The sequence below is a fragment of the Sorex fumeus genome, unplaced genomic scaffold, assembly GCF_029834395.1.
Source record: "Sorex fumeus unplaced genomic scaffold, SorFum_2.1 ptg000058l, whole genome shotgun sequence".
Lineage (NCBI taxonomy): Eukaryota > Metazoa > Chordata > Mammalia > Eulipotyphla > Soricidae > Sorex > Sorex fumeus.
The window spans coordinates 20,677,298-20,696,525 of record NW_026606115.1 but is presented as its reverse complement, the minus strand read 5'-3'; the positions used below and the strand labels follow the sequence as shown (position 1 = coordinate 20,696,525).

Sequence of the window (19,228 nt, the reverse complement as noted above, 5' to 3'; positions counted from 1 at the left end):
AACTACTGCCTTAACAGGATTAGGGGTAATATTGCCCTCTGAGAAATACTGGGTTTGAGCAGGGCTTCTTAAACCTTTTTCCTTACAGACCTTTCTTATTGAAGAAAGACAACATGGGGGAACTGTGCCAAAAAATACCTCAAATTCATATTTTTGATTTTGAATTAATTTTCATCAACATAAATTTAAAAACCTTTAACTGTTGCCAATTTTTAAGCCCTCCACGTTGAGTTACCTGAACCTCTATGGGGTCAAAACCCATAGCATAGGTAACCAGGGTTTAGATTGAAGATAAGTGATCTATTTTAACTCTATAAAAGATAATAAAATGTGTTAAGTTTTGCAGCAACAATAGCTTCATTTTTCAAACCCAATATCCTAGTGCATAACTGAATATTAAATTAATATTGATATGATGAAATGTTACACTTAACATCAACTTCTCCAGTGTGGCCAGACAGTCAAAGATGATGAGTAATACATAAATTTTGCCTAGAGAATTATGTCTATATATATTGATTTCCAACAATCTTTTGAAGTGTAAAAATGCAATTTGTACATAATGTGGGAGTACTTTAAGAGTGTTCATTGAGATTGAAGAATTAAAATATTTATATTCCTTCATGGAAACTTGGATATTTAGTACATAAAGTCTGTAATTTGCTGAAATTAATACAAAGGCTTAGCAGGTATATAGTGAAATGAATAAATGAATATTAAAAACCTTTTGAAAATAACAGGTTTTATGATGCTAAATAGATTGTAGCTTCATAAACTGTAGGGTTGCAAATCCACATGGGATCATGTAACATTTCAAATTTTTGTTTTAAAATATATTTCTTGAATTACTATCTGTAAATATTTGATATGTTAACCCATTTTACATACATATAAATTGGTGTCATGCAAAAATGTCTTGTGAAAGGAGATATGTATATTAAAGTTGTGTGGAGTCCTGAACTTGATAATTTACCTTTCTTAAAAATTTAAATATTTTGGTATCTTTTGGACGTAGTTTACTTTTTAATTTTGTTTAATTTTTTGCCTATTTTTCTTTGGTTCAAATCTATAGCTATATTTCCTGAAAGTTAATTTTACAATGAATTTTAAAAGAATTTGAGCATACCTTGGGGTGCTCAGGGCTAGTTCCTAGCTCTGTACTCAGCGATCATCCTTGGCAGTGCTCAGAGTGCCCTGAATCAAATCTGAATTGGCTATATGCATTGGCTATATGAAAGGCAAGCAGTTTACACTTTGTACTCTCTCCGGCAAAAGAATGCCCTATATTTTATAAAATAAAATCTAGTCAGGTAGCAGATATACTGATGTCACCATGCATGATGCATTTACTTATATTCTTAGATAATCAAGACTACACACATACACAAACACACACAGAGAGAGAGAGAGAGAGAGAGAGAGAGAGAGAGAGAGAGAGACATACACAGATACTATGGCAGGGGCATACAATAATCAACAATTTACACGATCTTTACACTTTAGTAAGTAAATGGTAGTACTGTATTTAGCACTACCTAGAACTGGATTTAAAATAGGGGTACCTTCATGATACTGAACATCATAAAATGAGATTTTAGAACAGTGAATAGCAGTTGTGGGGTCAGAAAAATTTCTTCACAGGCAGTTTGGTTCCTTTATTCATAATATCCCTCCTTATTGAAAACTGTGTGAACCCCCTACCTCTATCTGTATTGTGGTCTACTTTCTAGTTCCTCAAATGGTGCATAGTTGACATAATTTAACAAGGAAAACAGCTCATTAGCCTTGCCTAGCAAAGCGGTGTCACTGAAGTGCCATTGGGTTTTAGAATAATTTTCAGGTCTTGTTTTTAACCCTATTAGAATCATGCTGTTGAATTTGCTCTACCCATCTTGCTCCTCTTTGGGAACAACAGCTGTGGCTATTCATGAGGCTTTCTTGGCTGCCTACATAAAGCTGAAGTGAATTTTTAAACTGTGGCATCTGCGTCACTGTTTGCTCACTAGCTGGCATCCTAGAGATTCTGGGACATCTGACATTATGGCTTTGAGAGCGCCTTTTGTGCTACAGTCAGCACCATAAGTGCTTTACCTTTGGTTCATTGTGAAGGGTCATGACTGAAACCAGAAGCAATCATTTTCCAAATAGTGGTGTGCTTCTGTAATGTTAGGAAAATTATTGTCTAGACACCTTGGGATGTTAACACATACCAAAATTATTCATGTTCTTTGTGATTCGGTGATTTGGGGTATGCAAACACAGTGGTAGATTTTTTGGAAGAAAGTCTTTGTAGCATAAACTGTATTAAGAATATAAGGGAAGCAAGTAAAGACAGGAGAGCTCAGGCATGATTAGGGGGCAAAAAGTCATAGTCTAGACAAGAAATAGTGTGAGAGTCCAGATGTCCTGGTCAGGTTGCCATTAGACATGAGTCAGGCTCACTCATAGAAAAATATCAACAAATCATTGCTGAATAATTATTAGGTAGTTAAATTTAGAGATATCTGTAATAGTAAATTTATCAAATTCATATGAAATACGGGGCAGATCTGCTATTACGAAGTTTGAGTGGTAACACCATCCATCCTCCAAAAACAATGAAGTACATTCTGCTCATACAAGTGGAGCTGTTTGTACTTTGGCCTATTTTATTCTTCCAGCTGTGTATCATCAACAGCACTAAATCCCAGGTGAGTAATTATAGCTTTAGAAAGTCAAGAGCCTGCAGGTGCATCCTGCACTTGATTGGAATAGGGGCAGAGGTGCTAGGCGTACCAGAAGGTTCTTATATTAGCATTGCTTATGAACATTCTCACTTCCAAGTGGTATTTTATACATAATAGTAGAATATGGCCCCTTGGTAAGCCAACTGATCTCAACTATCCAGTACAGTCTTTCATGTGCATCTGCTTCCAAAAAATCAAGTAACCTAAACTCAATATATATGGGAGTGTTTTCCACCAGAGAACCTTCCAGGCTTCAGGCACCATCTTAACATAAATAACCAGAGTTCCTTTCATTTGGGATTGATGTGATCAGAACCTTACTGGAATTAGAACCTTACTAGAATTAGACAGAACAATATATTTTTCTCAAAAAACTTTGTGGGGGGGTGCATTCATTCCTACTATATGGTATTTATATATCTTTATATGTCCATTTATTCCCCTTTCATTAGGTAGAGCCAGATAATTAATGGTACAGCATATTTGTAAATTATATTTGTTTATATTTTAATCAGTTTATTTTCAGTGCAAATATTGTGCTTAAAAATCATACTATCAACACCAAACTTTTAAAATAATTTTTGAAAGTAATAGGTTTATTAAGTACTGAGAGTTACATATAAATTAAATGTTCACTATATTATCTGTTAAATATTTTTCTACTGGAGGTTTTCTGATTTTAAACCTTTAATCACAGTTAGTGAATTTAAAAACCAATATGGTTTTTCCAATGTTTTCAACATTGTTTTTCTCCAAATCCTGCAGGGTTTACATTGAGTAGCTGTGCACATTAACATTTGGGGGGGCGATAAATACACATATATGTATGGACATTTTCACCAAAGTGAAATTGGGTTTTAGCCAATACATGAAAAATGCATTCTCAAAGTGCAGTTAACACTCTTACCTAAACTTTGCAGTGAAAATCTAGTTTGTAAATACAGGAAGTATGTACATTTCTGAACAGAGGATACATATTTCTAAACAAAATCTCCTTTTGGAAACATATTTAATTAGTTGGTCATGGATTAAACAAGAATAATAGGTAATGAACTTGCATAAACCCAGCTTCTGTATCTAATATTTGGTAATGAACTTCTTTTTACATAGGAAAATGATAACACTAACCAACTGGAAGTATGGCATATGCTGTGAGTAGTGCTAGCAAAAATGAGAATGGATTACTATGATCTTTCACACTATTTGGCTTAGCCCCTCTTGGATCACAGGCACATATTTGTCCAAACAAGGTATAGTCTGTGACCAAGTATGATAGCCAAGCCAACTGGCACAGAAAGAGTTCATATCCATGACTTTAATCTATTTAGTCCTGCATTCAAACACACTGATCTAATCGTTCATTCATCACTGAACATCACAAATATGTATGATTACCAAAAATCAAAAATATTTATATTGTATTCTAACTATAGATTGTTCAATGTATTATAGTTTCATTTCATGACATGTGGCTAGATTATATAATACGCACTATATTTCTTATAGCATGTCATTTTTTCCAATTAACAAAGCATTAATACTAGAGGCAACTAAATTTTTGTTCTTAAGGAAAATCTGCTGATACATATAACGTTTACTTGTTCTTTCTATTTAAGACAACAAAGAATATGATGCTTATCTTTCTTACACAAAAGTGGACCAAGATACGTTAGACTGTGACAATCCTGAAGAAGAACAATTTGCTCTTGAAATACTGCCAGACATCCTGGAAAAACATTATGGATATAAACTCTTCATCCCAGAAAGGGACCTGATTCCAAGTGGAAGTAAGTGCTTTCAAGTTTTTATTAAAAAACCTTTTGGTTTCTGGTAGGAAATTATAGAGATACTTCAAGAATAAAGTCAAAGATTTAGACAGTTTTTTTCTTAAAGAGATATTATTAAATTAAACGTTATCCCCAGTTCTGTGTTCTTTCACATACACAACTTTTTAAAGTTACTCTCACTTATACTTTAGTTATCATTTTAAAATTGTACCCCAGTGGTAATTCTCAATATATTGCCTTGGTGTTCTGAGAAAATAATAAACCTTTTAAAAATAACCTCTATAAATCACTGAAAGTCATTTTAATACTTTCAGTTCCAAAGTTTGTTCATTATGTTTCTACTTATACCTATAATCATTGTCTCTAATAACTACAAATGTATGCCTTGTTACTCATTCCTAGATTTTTAGAAAAATATCCATTTAAAAAGGTACGTGAAACCATTTCACTGCACTTTCACTTTGTACTTATAGAATTTTGAATGTGGGCTTGATCACTATATCACTGTCATTCTGTTGTTCATCGATTGCCTCGAGCAGGCCCCAGTAATGTCTCCTTCATCCTAGCCCTGAGATTTTAAAAAGTGCCACATTCGAGGCTCTATCAGGCTCAGGAGAATGAGACCCATCATTGTTACTCTTTTTTTTTTTTTTGGCATATTGAATATGCCACGGGGAGTTTGCCAGACTCTGATGTATGGGCAGGCTACTTTTGGTAGCCTGCCAGGTTCTCCAGAGTAAAAACTAGATAATAAGATGTCGCGTGGCTGCAAATGTGGCTGCATGCTTCCAGGAGCAGAGTTGTATAGTCTCTGCGTCTTGGCCTTTGATGGGATTACACAGCACCAGGGGCAGTTGGTGTGTAATGCCTACATATTGGAAGATGGGGGATCTGGGTGGAGGAGGCCCCAGTCCCAATCCAAGCAGGCTTGGAGAACTACGCCCCAGAGTGTGGGCTTGATGCTGCCTTTAAATTGCTCAACATATTGAAGAGTGTATCTGAGTTTCAAAGTAAATTCTGGTTCAAGTAAAAAGATGTACTATTTGCTATTTCTTGTTCATTTTCAGAATAAAAAAAGTGTAAGGGAAGTAAAAATATCCAATCTTTGTTCTCCAGAGCTTAATATCACAAAAAAATGAAAGTTCTGTAATTAGTATGCATATATGCCTATGTTAGTAACCTGAAATAGTCAACTTGGGGCCAGAAAACACTGAGTATGGCACTTGGGCACATGTCTTACACAGGGCTTACTTGGGTTCATCCCTGACACGCTATATCCAAATGGTTCTCCACGAGGGATCCCTGTGCATGTAGCTCAGCACTGCCAGGTGAAGTCCCAAAACCCAGGGATAAAAAGAAGAAATGCAAACATGACCAAAATAACATGGCAATAGGCCTCCCCATGTATCTAACATAATGGGACATGTTAATACCTCAGTCATGTTTTAGTCTTCTATATCTCTCTCAATCCAGAGTACAAGACACTATATCCCACTCTCACACCTGTCATTCTAGTAAAAACTGTTATGATGATTACACTTTACATTTCTAGTTTTTCCATTCAGATTTCTACTCCCATAAATTTATCAGCCTCTTTGATCATGTAATCCCCCTGTCCAATAAGCTTATGTTGTTTAACATTTTCTATACTATAGATTCCATAACCCTTTGCTAAATATAAAAACTTCAATACTCTTGTGTCAAAACTTATTTATCTTGTAAAATTGTCTCCTCCTATTTCCCCTACTCATACTATCTGTCACTGTCCTCCCCGTTGTTCATCAATTTTTCTCGAGCGGGCCCAGTAACGTCTCCATGGAGACGTGGAGACTTGGAGACTTGTTACTGTGTTTGGCATATCGAATACATCACAGGTAGCTTGCCAGGCTTTGCCGTGTGGGTGAGATACTCTCAGAAGCTTGCCAGGATCTCATACTATCTACTCTAACAAAATAGTCCCTATTATATACACTGTCTATCTCTACAATTACTATGTATCCTTCTTGGTATCTCTCCCTGTGCTAAGATAATGGTAATTTCACAAGTCCTAGACTATATTGTGTACATTCACTTGTTTGCCTATAAATGTTGTCCTTCTGGGGCTGGAGTGATAGCACAGCGGTAGGGCGTTCGCCTTACAAGCGGCCAACATGGCCAACCCGAGTTCGATTCCTCCGCCCCTCTCGGAGAGCCCGGCAAGCTACCGAGAGTATTCGATATGCCAAACACAGTAACAACAAAGTCTCCAATGGAGACGTTACTGGGCCCGCTCGAGAAAATCGACGATCAACGGGAGTGCCTTTACCTTTACCTTTACCTTTACATTTTACACTTCTTATGTCTTATATAGTCAGAAAGATTGTAAGTTCTACAAGAGCAGAGACGGTATCATTTTTATCCTCATACCTCAATTGTTATTTTGCATACCACTAGAACTCATAGATTGCTTCATAGCTACCTCTTGACTCTATGTGAGCCATATTTGCTTATGACAATGGGAATTAGTAAGAATGAAATCAGAGCCTCAGTTTTTGCATGACATATCTGAAAGATACTTTTCTTTAACAAGATTAGTGTTAATGCTAAAAGGAAACTCCTAGCAGAAAAAAAATGTAATTCAGGAAAAATAATACAGAGACTGGATCTTCCCTGCACATGGAAGACCCAGGTTCAATCCCTGGTATCCTATATTGTTCCCCAACCTCTAGCAGGAGTAAGTTCTGAGTTTACAGCCAGGTGTAACCCCTGACCATCCCAAGAGTGGATAAAAAAAGAAAAATGTATAATTCATAAGAATAGTTTCAGTCCTTAATAGAGGGTAAAGAGTATACTACTTAATTTTTTAATACTGGAAAGAACACCTAAAAGAAATTGATAAATAATGGACAAAAATTATGAAAAATATTCATCTCCTATTTATATGACTTAAAATGTCAAGTGAGTCTACCTGCTATATTGATTTGACCAAAGACGTGGTCATGTTTTGTACCTCACTGAGTATGCTAGTTTTTTTAGCCAACTTGATTGGATTTGATTATTTGTTTTAGCAAATCACTGTTCTTGACCATGGGGTATGCGAAATAATAAAAGCCATTTCCTTTGCTCAAAACTACTAGAATTTAGTTGAGGACTATATCGTAATGCCTAAGAGATGGTAGTTGGTTGTCATGAAGAATACTTTTACATTTAAAGAAGCAACGTAAAAATATCCCAGAAGCTATAGATATCAGTCAAAGATTTTATAGTTTATGGAATATTATTTAATATTTTGAAATAATTCTTAAGTTAAGCAGAAACTTGAATCATGACTTCTTGAGAGTGCATAGGAAGACTCCATTCATAGGTAGACCATTTGGGACAACTAAGCAGTTTTTAGATACAACCACTGGAGGGTGTTTGATTTTAATTCTTCCTTCCTGGACGAGGAAATTCATGTTCTCTGAATTCTGATTTGCAAGTGTACCCTGCAAAAATTCTTAAAAAGACTCTTTGACAATTTTTCTTTTCCATCAACATTTCAGAGCTGGCTGAGCAGTCACCATGTCACGATTAACGAGTTTTTCCTTGGCATTTTTAGCACGCATTCAGGAAGTCGATGAAGTATATGAATAATATAGTTGATTTACACATGAATGGCAGAGTAGAACATTTTGGACTTGGTGTAAAGGTGTTATTAAAGAATCTTCTGTGGTCTGTACTTGCAGCCATTGGTACAGATTTAACAGGTTATGCTATACAAATATAGACACATTCCTGGGGATGGGGGGATACTCGTTACAATATTATAAGCTGTGTTTATCCCACACATCTCATTTAAAACTTCTTGACCCAGGACTAGTCCTTCCTCCAAAAACTAGTAATAAGGCCTCTGTGGATTTAAAAACAGACTCCATAATATACATTCTTAATATACAATGATCTTTTTCTATGAAATAAGCTAATGATGTCTATGACCTAAACATATTCATATTTAATATCCTTAATTTTATTTCTTATCAGTATCTTTTGTACAATTCTAATATTATTCCAACTGAAACTCATCAATATGCAAAACTTTTCTATGAATAGTTTAAAAAATACATGAATATTTCCCTCTATTTTCTCTCTTAACACTCTTACCAAACGTGTCTCTTCTCTCTTCTCTCTCCCTTTTTCTCCTCTCCTCTCTCCCTATCACACTCAATACAAAAATGTACTTTTCAAGGTGTACCATTACTACATTCCATATTCCTTCACTATAGCAATGGTCACATCATAAACCAGCATAGTTGAAAAGACTTTAACTTTTTTTAATTACTAAAATTATAAAGTCTCTATATCTGGACATTATTTTTCTGGCATTAACCTACCTTTCAAATCATGAGCCTGTGGCCAGGATCTTCCTTATGTTATCTCAGGTTTTCAGCCTGAACATGGCAAGAATTCCTACTTTCCAGTAAAAGCTTGGTTTGTCTCTTCCCAGGCAAAAAACATCTGTCTGAGAATAGCAAAAGAATTTTTTTTTTGCCAACAGGCGTCTGAATGTCAGAAGTGACAGGCAACCAAAGGAAAGCCAGATAGAAAACACCCTACTCAAAGTGCCTAGAGACACAAACTTGAGAAGCAGAGATTTTTCTCACTCCTGCAGCTGCTGGGGTTTGTGGTGTAAAGTATTCTACACAGAGCACATTGTGTTCGTGGGGCCTAGTGGATCCTTGAGGAATGAACAGATGTGCTCTAAAGCTTACATGTGACCAACAGAACCCAGCTGTGCAATTGAGATCCTGAGATTGGGGACATTTTTGGATGAGTACTATTTGGACTCTAAAGCCCTTATTATCTCAGTGTTTCAACAAAGAATTAAAAACTTAATATATTTATATATTAAACATGTACATGTTTAACACATTGGACTAAGGGCCACTGATATGACAAATAAAATATTATCCTAAGACTAAAAGGAGAATAAGTCCTATCCTGTAGTTTTCTTTTTATTTAAGAAAAAGCAAGCAAGGAACTTACAACTACATATACAATAGCGGAAAATTATAAATTAAGGCAATTCTGATTAAAGCTTTAGAAAAATCTATGTTGTCCAAGTGTATTTTGAAGAGAAAAAATATTTAAAATATTTCACCTCAATTTCCTCTTTTAGTTATACAAAATTATGATAATTTCTCTGATTTGCTTATGAATTATTATACAAGTAAATACATGCATGAAATAAAATATTTATACTTACAAGACATGTGTATTGACTATATTCACAAATTTGGCCTCAATTATTAAATTGTCTTTCCATTTACTTTCATGTTGAATTTTTCTTGAGTTTTCCTAAATCAAGAACTCTAAGACTTTTTTCATAATTCAAAGTAGAAAATATAATGTCTAATTACATTATTGCATTTGTTAGACTTTTCTCACTAACCTTACTTCTTTAGTGCTTAGTACTAGCCATGTGATTGTGCTGACAATAAAATGACAAATGACTGGAGAATACATCTGGTGTCAGATGATCCCTAGTCACTTCTGAAGTGAGGCATGCAAAAAACAGTTTTGTACATGGATATGTAAGTATTCTTTGCCAATAGTCCTCTAATAGCCATATATATTGGACACCATTCAAGGAAATTGTCCTTGGGGAGTAATAAAATCCCTTTCCAAGCAATCTGACTATGACCTAAAAAGTGTGAGGCAAGAGTGACATGCATAACCAGGACAATTTAACGCATTGTGTGTGATTTGCTCACATAGGATAAATTATATATGAAAATCATCACCTTTGTGTTAGAATGAAGAGAAAGACGATTTTCCAATATGCTCAGAAACATAGTGAGGATAATGGACTGAGGGTTTTCTCCCAAATTTGAGGTAAAGTTAAAATCATTGTATAGGATTTCAATCAGGATTAGCATGCTTTTGGTAACACAAAGAACAGGCACTTAAAAAGAGGGGGTGAGGTTGAAGAGTGGTTTTAAAATGTCTTAGGTATATTAGGAACCACAGAAAACACTATGTAAGTAACAATTTGTCTTGTTTCATATTTTCTAAGATTTCAGTGACTGAAATAAATTATATCTGTAAGTTTCAAGGACCTGAGGTCAAGGGAGGAAAAACAGGAGAGAAAGGAACTTTTGTAGACTGATTGCTACTCTCCACTTTATCTCTATTTTATTAATCTCTCTGTATGTCCCATTACTTACTTTTACTCTCAATGAATTGGTGAAGATAGAAGAATTTGAAACAAAAATATTTTTCTCACTAGAATTCTTCCTCTACTATCCATGAGTTAAATACAATAGCAAAACAAAGATAATAACAAAAATATAGCCTCCTTTAAGACTGTAGTGCTCAAGGTCTCAGAAATTCCCTATTAGTTATTGCTTAACCTATTAATCATAATTAATTGACTTACACTAGTCACTTGAGGAAAAAAACTGTCTAGAAATTTTTCCCAGCACACTAGCTTTGAATTATCGGGTCAAGGTCTTGGAGGCAGGGGTCAGGGGTAATTATTACGGGGCAAATAATATAATACACAATTTGAAAACTCACTGCCCAAAAACATCCAATTACATGTATCTAAATAAAAAAGTTGTGGATTTGGTATCCAGAAGAGAAAACAAAGACCAAATCTTCCATCTGCTAGCATGAAAATCGAGACCCCAAAGCTTTAGCAACATCAGCCAAGATAGTCAAGTTGTTAACTTGTTTAATTATTTTAATAGATTAGTCTTTTGCATCACTAAATAAAGTATTTCAGTTAAGAATATATTGTAAAGTACTTCATTGGAAGCCTCTATTTATTCCAAAGCTCTATTAAATCTCCCCAAGTATATAGTAATTCGTACCATTTTTCTTTGGTACATGAGTTTTCCAATATTATTTGGTACCAATACCATTTTTCTGGTTTCTTCGCACCAATTATAGGTAGAGAACCATATTGTTCACCATTTTATTTTGTTTTACTTTATTTTAGTTTATTAAAACACTGTGATATACAAAATTACTCATATAGTTGAGTTTTAGACATACACTATTTCAGAAATTATCCCATAACCAGTGTCAACTTTCCTCCACCAGTGTTCCTAGGTTCCCTTCCCCATTCCCTACACTCAGCCTGCATCTTGACAGGCACCTTTTAAGTTTTGTTGCTAATGTTTTATTTCATGATATAAGTGCTATTGTATTGGCTCTGTGGTTTGGATATTTCGCTATACCATTCCTTTACACAATGGGCATACCTAATGCCCCTTGACCCCTGCTCTCATTGCTTCCAAACTCTCTTCTTTCCTCATACTTCAAATTTTTAAAAATTATTTTTCCTATACTCTGGGACCAGAGGTGATCTAGGCACCCCCTTTACACCTTGGTATTCCCTTGTCCAGTTATTCTAAATACCACATAGAATTGAATTCATTCATTTTGTGTTTTTCCTGCTTCTGGCTTATTTCATTTAACATGATATCTTCCACTTAAACTGCAGTAAATTGTATAATTTAATCGTTCCTTACAAATACACCGTATTACTTTTAAATTTAGATATAGATAGATAGATAGATAGATAGATAGATAGATAATATCACATCTCCATGATCCACTTATCTATCATTGGACATCTAGACTGATTCCATTTGTTGCTATTTTAATAAGTGCTGTGATGAATAATGTTCATATGTCCTTTTGAGTAAATATTTTTCTGTCCTGAGTGTAGGTATTCAAAAGTGGAATCCAGTAAGAATGATAAGGCAGCTACATTTGCTGAGAACTCGCCATACTATTTTCCATATGGGTTGAACGAGACAAAATTACCATGAGCGGTAGATGAGGGTTCCCTTCTCATCACATTTCTGCCAACACAGATTGTTCCCAGTATTTTAATATGTTGTCCACCCTTTTAAAAAGTGTTTTGAGGTTCCATAGGGATTATGGCACATACCCTCCATGCGGCCAACCTCAGTCCACTACATAATAGCTATTGGTCCTATTGGTCCTATGGTCCTATGGCACCTATTCATGGGTGCACCCCTAGAGGCCCCTGAGCAATGCTAGAGAATCATGACATCCAAAGGTCCTTGTACTAATCTCACACCAACTTTGAGAATTGCAGTTAGAGCTTTCTACCTCCTGAGCACCACTTAGGAGACAACATCCACCAAAAGCATTTTTACATTTGTTGGGGCCACATGTGGCAGTGCTGGAAGCTTACTTCTGGTTTTATACTAAAAGATCAATCCTGGATGTAATAGGTAATCATACTTGCCGCTTGGGGTTGACCCCTGATAGGTAACATGCAAGCAAGCACTCTACCTCCTGTACTATAGCACTGAGTTTGGCTCCTTAGTTTTAAGTCTTTATATAGTGAGCCAAAGGTTTCATAAGTATCACTTTTTATTGATATCAATTATCTAACATTAAAACATCAGCAGAATTAAAATGTATTCTTCATCAACCTAATATATATAGTTGTAGGTATAAGCATATCAAATACTATTACTTGAACAGGGCAAAGTAATAAATGGTACCCTTGTTCACAAGCTAAATGTTTTCTTTTAACTTTTTCAGGTTGCTAACTGTTCCTAATAAGTGCAAGTGTCAATAAAATAATTTTCAAATAGTTAATTTATTAGTTTGATTAGTCAGATGGTGAATAGTTATATAAAGCCAAATGGAAATTCATGAATGTAGAGGAATTATTTTTCTCCCTTGTTATTTATTTACAACTGTATTAGGTAAAGTGCCTCAGATTTAAGGTAGTACTGAGTTCTTTTAGAAAAGTATATAAAGGAACCAGAGAGCTAGTACAGTATGTAAGATACTTACTTGCCTTGTATGCTGTCAACCCTGGTTCTATTCCAAGAACCCTATATGTTCCCCCAAGCATTGCCAGAAGTGAGTCCTGAGCACCACCAAGCATGACCAAATTTAAATTATATGTGTATCTCTAAATGTATATATGTATCTATATCTACATCTGTATCTATCCAAATATTCTATTAGAGACCATTTCACAAGGCTATCAGTCTTGCTTCTTTTGTTTTTGGACTTATTTTTTGACTTTCTTAAGAATATTATGACCCATTTTCAAGTCACTTTTCTAGATCTGGTCCTACTTTCCTAAATTCACTGGGATTTTATTTATACAACTGTCCCTGAAAGGAACTTCCCATTAAATTTCATTTTCTTTAAATATTAGGTAATCATTTTCCTTATTTACTACAAATGCTGATACTGCAACATGAACTTTCTCCACTTTTCTGATAGCTTTTCATCCCAGGTAGAGCCAGTTGTCAATGTATTTTATTCCAGAATATTTTTCTTTAAACTCCCAAAACAGAAAAAAGGAAAATACTTTCTGAAGTTTGAATTTTAATACAAAGAAATGAACATATACCAAACTAAATACACTATACAATCAATGTTGAAGAGAATTTTTTCTTTTCCAAATTGTGATATCACAAATAATTTTTAATATAATTAGTTTTGCTTACTATATGTAAGCTAAACTCTGGTATAGTTTCACATCTTTTCTAGAGAAATTAAGATATGAGACACAACCCCCTTTAGTTTTTTTCTGCCACCATAATTTACTTCAAATCAAACATTTTAATTTACAAAGAAATAATGACATTTTATTTAAGGTATATTTTATATTTTTCATGGAAAAAATATCTTTTAAAGGATTCCTGATATACAGTTCCTAAATTTTCCTGAATGAGTCAAGGCACAGTTTAGCAAGCATTTATAGGTGCTGTGGATTTAGGAACTTGAAAAAATTCTTTATTATCACTTTGTGGTAAGTAACTTTAAAAAAAACAGTTTCTGCAGGTTTCTAAAATTTCTCCCACAAAACCACAGTCCTGCTATAGCAAGCAGCATTGCTTGTCATGAACAACAAGAGCTATGGTTCCTCAATGTTTTAACTCAATACCTGTTTCTGCTTAGCTTACTTGGAACTTTTCCAAATTTAAGCATCCTGATTGGCTTCTAATACATGAGCAGCACATTTTCTCTCTAGAGGTGCAGATAATAAATATTTTAGGCTTTGTGGCTCCTGTGTGGTCTCTGCTACATCATTGTTCTTTTTGCACAAACCCTTAAATATTTTTAAAATCATTTTAGCTCAAAAGCCATACAAAAGCAGGACATGGTTCCAATCAATCAAGTTTCAATTCACAGTCAATGGATGCATACACGTCACCCCAAAGCAAGGAAAAATTATTTGGAGCACCTGGTGCATAGAAACACCAACTCCCTGTGTAAAGATTAGCGATAAACAATATTTTCTCTACCTACCTCTTTGTCCTCTTGTTAATTTACTTACATTTTCTGTGATGTCTGGGTTCTTGCTTTTCCCAAAGGAAAAAAAAGAAAAGCTATAAGAAGACAGGAAATAAACCTGGGGGTGGAGTGTGAATGTCAAAAGTTGCCAGATGAGACAGGAAGGGAAGAACAAGAGATGCAGAACCAAAAAAAAAAAAAAAAAGCAATGAGGAAGGCAAAAGGATAAGACAGATGACTGATGGAAAAGGGGAAATAAAAAAGGGGAAAGAAGTTGGTAGATAGAAGAAATATAAGGAGGAAAAACTTTTTTTAATAAAAGAGAAAAAAATAGAGCATGCCAGAATCTGGAAACTAGGGTACAATCTCTCCTTTTCCTTAGAGCCAGGCAGCTCTTTGCGGCACCTCCCCAGCTGCTTTCAAACATTGAGGTTGCTGGCCACTGATCACCATCCTAAGAAGTGAAATGTGGGCTTCACATCTGAAAACTTCCACTTGGTTTTTCACCAAGTGAAATGGAACACAAAATCCAGGGCCCAAGCAAATGGTTCATGTTTTCTTTGGGACATTTAGGCTATGTCTACCCAGGGAAATTTTGATGTACTGACTGACTGACTCCAGTGCATATGATTAATGTATATATAGGGCAAACCAGGATAATTCAGACCTTTTTTTCTTCCACAGCAGGTTTTCAGCTGGAATTATCTGGATGCTTGCCCCGACTCTCCACTAGGCTTTGCCAGAATAAGCACACCCAGTGTAGTATGCAAGAGACAGGGACCACTCCCTCTCTCCAAGGTTCCCTTAAATATCCACACCCTGTGCAGCTGAGCTTATTGGGACCTGTTCTAACAGGCTTTTCTTCAGAGGCCAAATACAAATTCTGTCTAATTAATCTCAACGAAGCCCAAGAACCCAAATGTTGCACTCTGCCTGTCAAATGTCAAAATATAATAGACTGTAAATAGAATTAGAACTGTACTAGTAGCGGAGAAACCCATTAGCCCAGGATTTTCCCCATTTAGAAAAGAAAATACAGTCACATGGAATATTAATCAAATTAATTATAACACTTATGTTGGGTTTCTTTTGCAATGGTGAACAACTAAGTTGTCATTTTTAACTTTTGAGTAAATAGAGGTATATATAGAAATATTTTTAATTTCAAAAGTAAAATACAAAAGTAAATTTAACTGCAATTCAACATGAAGAAGGTGTTGTTTGCACAGATATAGTTTTGTGGCACAAGGTTTATACAGAATCAATTTTTAAGAATCAAATAAAAATTGTACTTACTAATGCAAGAATAAAACTCAGAATAACCCACTGGTAAATTACTTTGTAAGGAATTATTCTATAATGTCAAATGCTAACTCACCCTTACATTATAAAACTGTATTTTTGTGGACTCCTGCATTTAAACCATGATTCTGGGTTTGGGTTTGGGTGCATTTAGTTTTGGAGAAAAGGTGAAAAGAATAATGGGAAAGATGCATGATAGTTTATTTTACTGTATCTTACAGATTCAACTTCTAATGATGAAGCTTCCCACATAACTTCTTTATTTTTGGGAGCAGAGAGAAAGGAAGAAAATGAAGAGTCAGAGCTGTTGATACATTGGGATAATATTTTTCCACTCTATTGAAACTTTCTACCTTTCCTGTCATTCTGTTTCACCAGTTCTCTAAATAATAATTATAGAGTGACAATTGCCTCTTGATATATATCCGGTGTTTTTGCTTTGCTTTATTTTGTTTTTGTTTTCACTTTTTTTTTTTGCAGATTTCAATACTGAGGTGTTTTCCTTTTTTACCCAAAAACATAATATCTAAAATAAGTGCTTAAAATTCTTAAGAGATTCCTTCCTTACATAGAAGTTGCTTTATTATCTCTGATAAGTCTTGTAATTGCTGCATGAGAAAGTCCTAAAATGTATTTCAAAACAGGAGTAACATCAAATTGTTAAATGAGTGATTCTATGTATCTTTTAAACACTGTTTTTCTATAGAATATTTAGAAAGCTTGATCAATTTCTCTTGTGAAAGTTTTCTTACTGCCCATTGGTGGAAATAAAACCTGGAAAAGAGAGATAATCAGCAAAATATGCATCTGTAAAACAAGTTTCTCCTTTCAAATGACTTGTACTGGGCTGCATGTGACTCCTTGAAATCAGTTTGTAACCTTGCCTAGAGTTGCAGTGACAAATGTTGCTATGCTTCTTTATAAGCACTGCTTCTGCTCTAGGGCACTGTATGGTAGACATGGCCTATACTTAGTAAAAACAGCTCTCTGTTGCAGCACCTGTGTCTAAGTCTCCATTTGTTAACACATATGTGTATTTCCCTTCTTGGTGAATAAGTCTTTAGAAAGCATAACTAAAAAGGAATTGTACCGTGGAATAAACAAATCCAAAGTTAGTTGAGTATTTTTCTGCCATGAGAAGTCATAAAACTCAACATGACATATTCACCTCACAGAATTGCTCCTCAAAGTGTACTTACTTCTCAAAGAGTGGGCCTCTCCTCCTTTACAGTTCATTTCACACCAATAAATCCACCTATGATTCAATCTTCTCACTCTTCCTCTGTAAAAAGAGCAACTGGTTCAAACTCAACTCATGAATGGACATAAACACACAAAAACACACATACACACATATACACACAGACAGCCGTACACAAACCCCACTCCCTATCTCCAAGTTTGAAGAGAAAAATCTAAGATTGAAATTAACAGATTGTATTTGGGAGCAAAAATTATGGCTCTAGAAAAGATATTCAACCATCTCTATCAAAATTAACTCTGGAGTATTCATATCTATAAGCCCTTCTATGTGTTTGTAGTTAAGAACTGCAAAATCCTAGGTAGTGGTGAGGGTATCGGAAACCAACCAAAAACACAGATTCATTAAGAGGCACACTTTATCTTTTCATTAACCCATTAACTGATTATTTACTTAGAATACTAGCTTGAATGCTTATTTTGAATTAAATGATGAAACAAAGTACACATAACTTCTGAAAAGGGTGGTCTATATAATCCAATAGAACATAAAAGTAATGATTAGGGCTGGAAAAAATAAGGATTACAGTTTTTTTTTAATTTGAGAATGTTTGCTAAATATTCAATACATTTAAAGATGTGATGTGCCATATTGAAAAACTACATCTTTGCTGTACTAGAGTGTGATGCTTTGAAGACACAAAATGTCTTTGTTTTACTTTTTCTCTCTTTCTATGATTTGTAGCATACATTGAAGATCTCACAAGATGTGTTGAACAAAGCAGAAGACTTATTATCGTGCTAACTCCAGACTATATTCTCAGACGAGGATGGAGTATTTTCGAGTTGGAAAGCAGGCTCCATAACATGCTAGTCAGTGGAGAAATCAAAGTGATTTTGATTGAATGCACAGAATTAAAAGGGAAGGTGAATTACCAGGAAGTGGAATCACTAAAGCGCAACATCAAACTTCTGTCCATGATCAAGTGGAAGGGACCTAAAAGCAACAAATTAAATTCTAAGTTTTGGAAGCACTTAGTGTATGAAATGCCCATAAGGAAAAAAGAAATGCTTTCTCGATGCCATGTTCTTGACTCTGCAGAACAAGGACTTTTTGGTGAACTCCAACCTATACCCTCTATTGCCATGACCAGTACCTCAGCCTCTCTTGTGTCATCTCAAGCTGATCTCCCCGATTTCCACCATTCAGATTCAATGCAAATGAGGCATTGTTGCAGAAGTTATAAACATGAGATGCCAACCACCACCTTGCAAGTACCTTCCTTAGGCAACCACCATAGCTATTGTAACCTGCCTCTTACACTACTCAATGGACAGGTACCCCTTAATGCCACCCTGAAAGATACCCACGAATTTCATAGGAACAATACATTGCTCTCTTTATCACCCAAAGAGCTAAGCTTCACTAGTGATATTTGGTAGTGAAAACTATGAAATTTTCTGAAGAACCCTGTGAGCATGCAGAATTTTGCTATACTAAGCATAAAGTACACCTACTAACATTGAGGTGTTGAAAAAGTATTTGAAGAAAAGAACACAAAAATGCATTTTGTATTCTAATTCTTTGTTTACATAGCTAGAAAAGTAGGGACAAATTCCTGCTTTTATATTATACATTATTATACAGTTTGGATTTCTTCCTGAACAGAAAAATAAATAATTCTGTTATTTAGTTACCAGTTTTATGACACCAGTTGGACTGCAAGCTTAGTAGCTGAGCTATGTTGCCCAGTATTTGTGAATAATTCAATATCTATATAGTAGTTGAAATAGGGAAACAAAATATTTTCAGTGATCTTGAAAATTTTGAAACTAATTTTAGGGGGGAAATGAGCAGTTTTATGGAGTAGATGGAAAATCAAGAATTAGCACTTCAATTAGAATATTGTAAAGGAAACTTAATTAAGAAAAATGTGATTAACATATTTAGAA

At 34.8% G+C, this 19,228-nt stretch overlaps 1 protein-coding gene across 1 annotated transcript in view; it reads left to right on the top strand.

Moving 5' to 3' along the window:
* The window catches only part of IL1RAPL2 (interleukin 1 receptor accessory protein like 2), a 738,026-nt gene extending 719,286 nt beyond the window's left edge, over positions 1–18,740 (top strand). The window contains exons 9-10 of the mRNA XM_056125692.1: positions 4,343–4,513; positions 18,021–18,740. Of these exons, the coding sequence (XP_055981667.1) occupies positions 4,343–4,513; positions 18,021–18,718 (869 nt within the window). The 3' untranslated portion in view covers positions 18,719–18,740. The remainder of the gene's footprint in view (positions 1–4,342; positions 4,514–18,020) is intronic.
* The last annotated feature ends 488 nt before the right edge of the window (positions 18,741–19,228 follow it).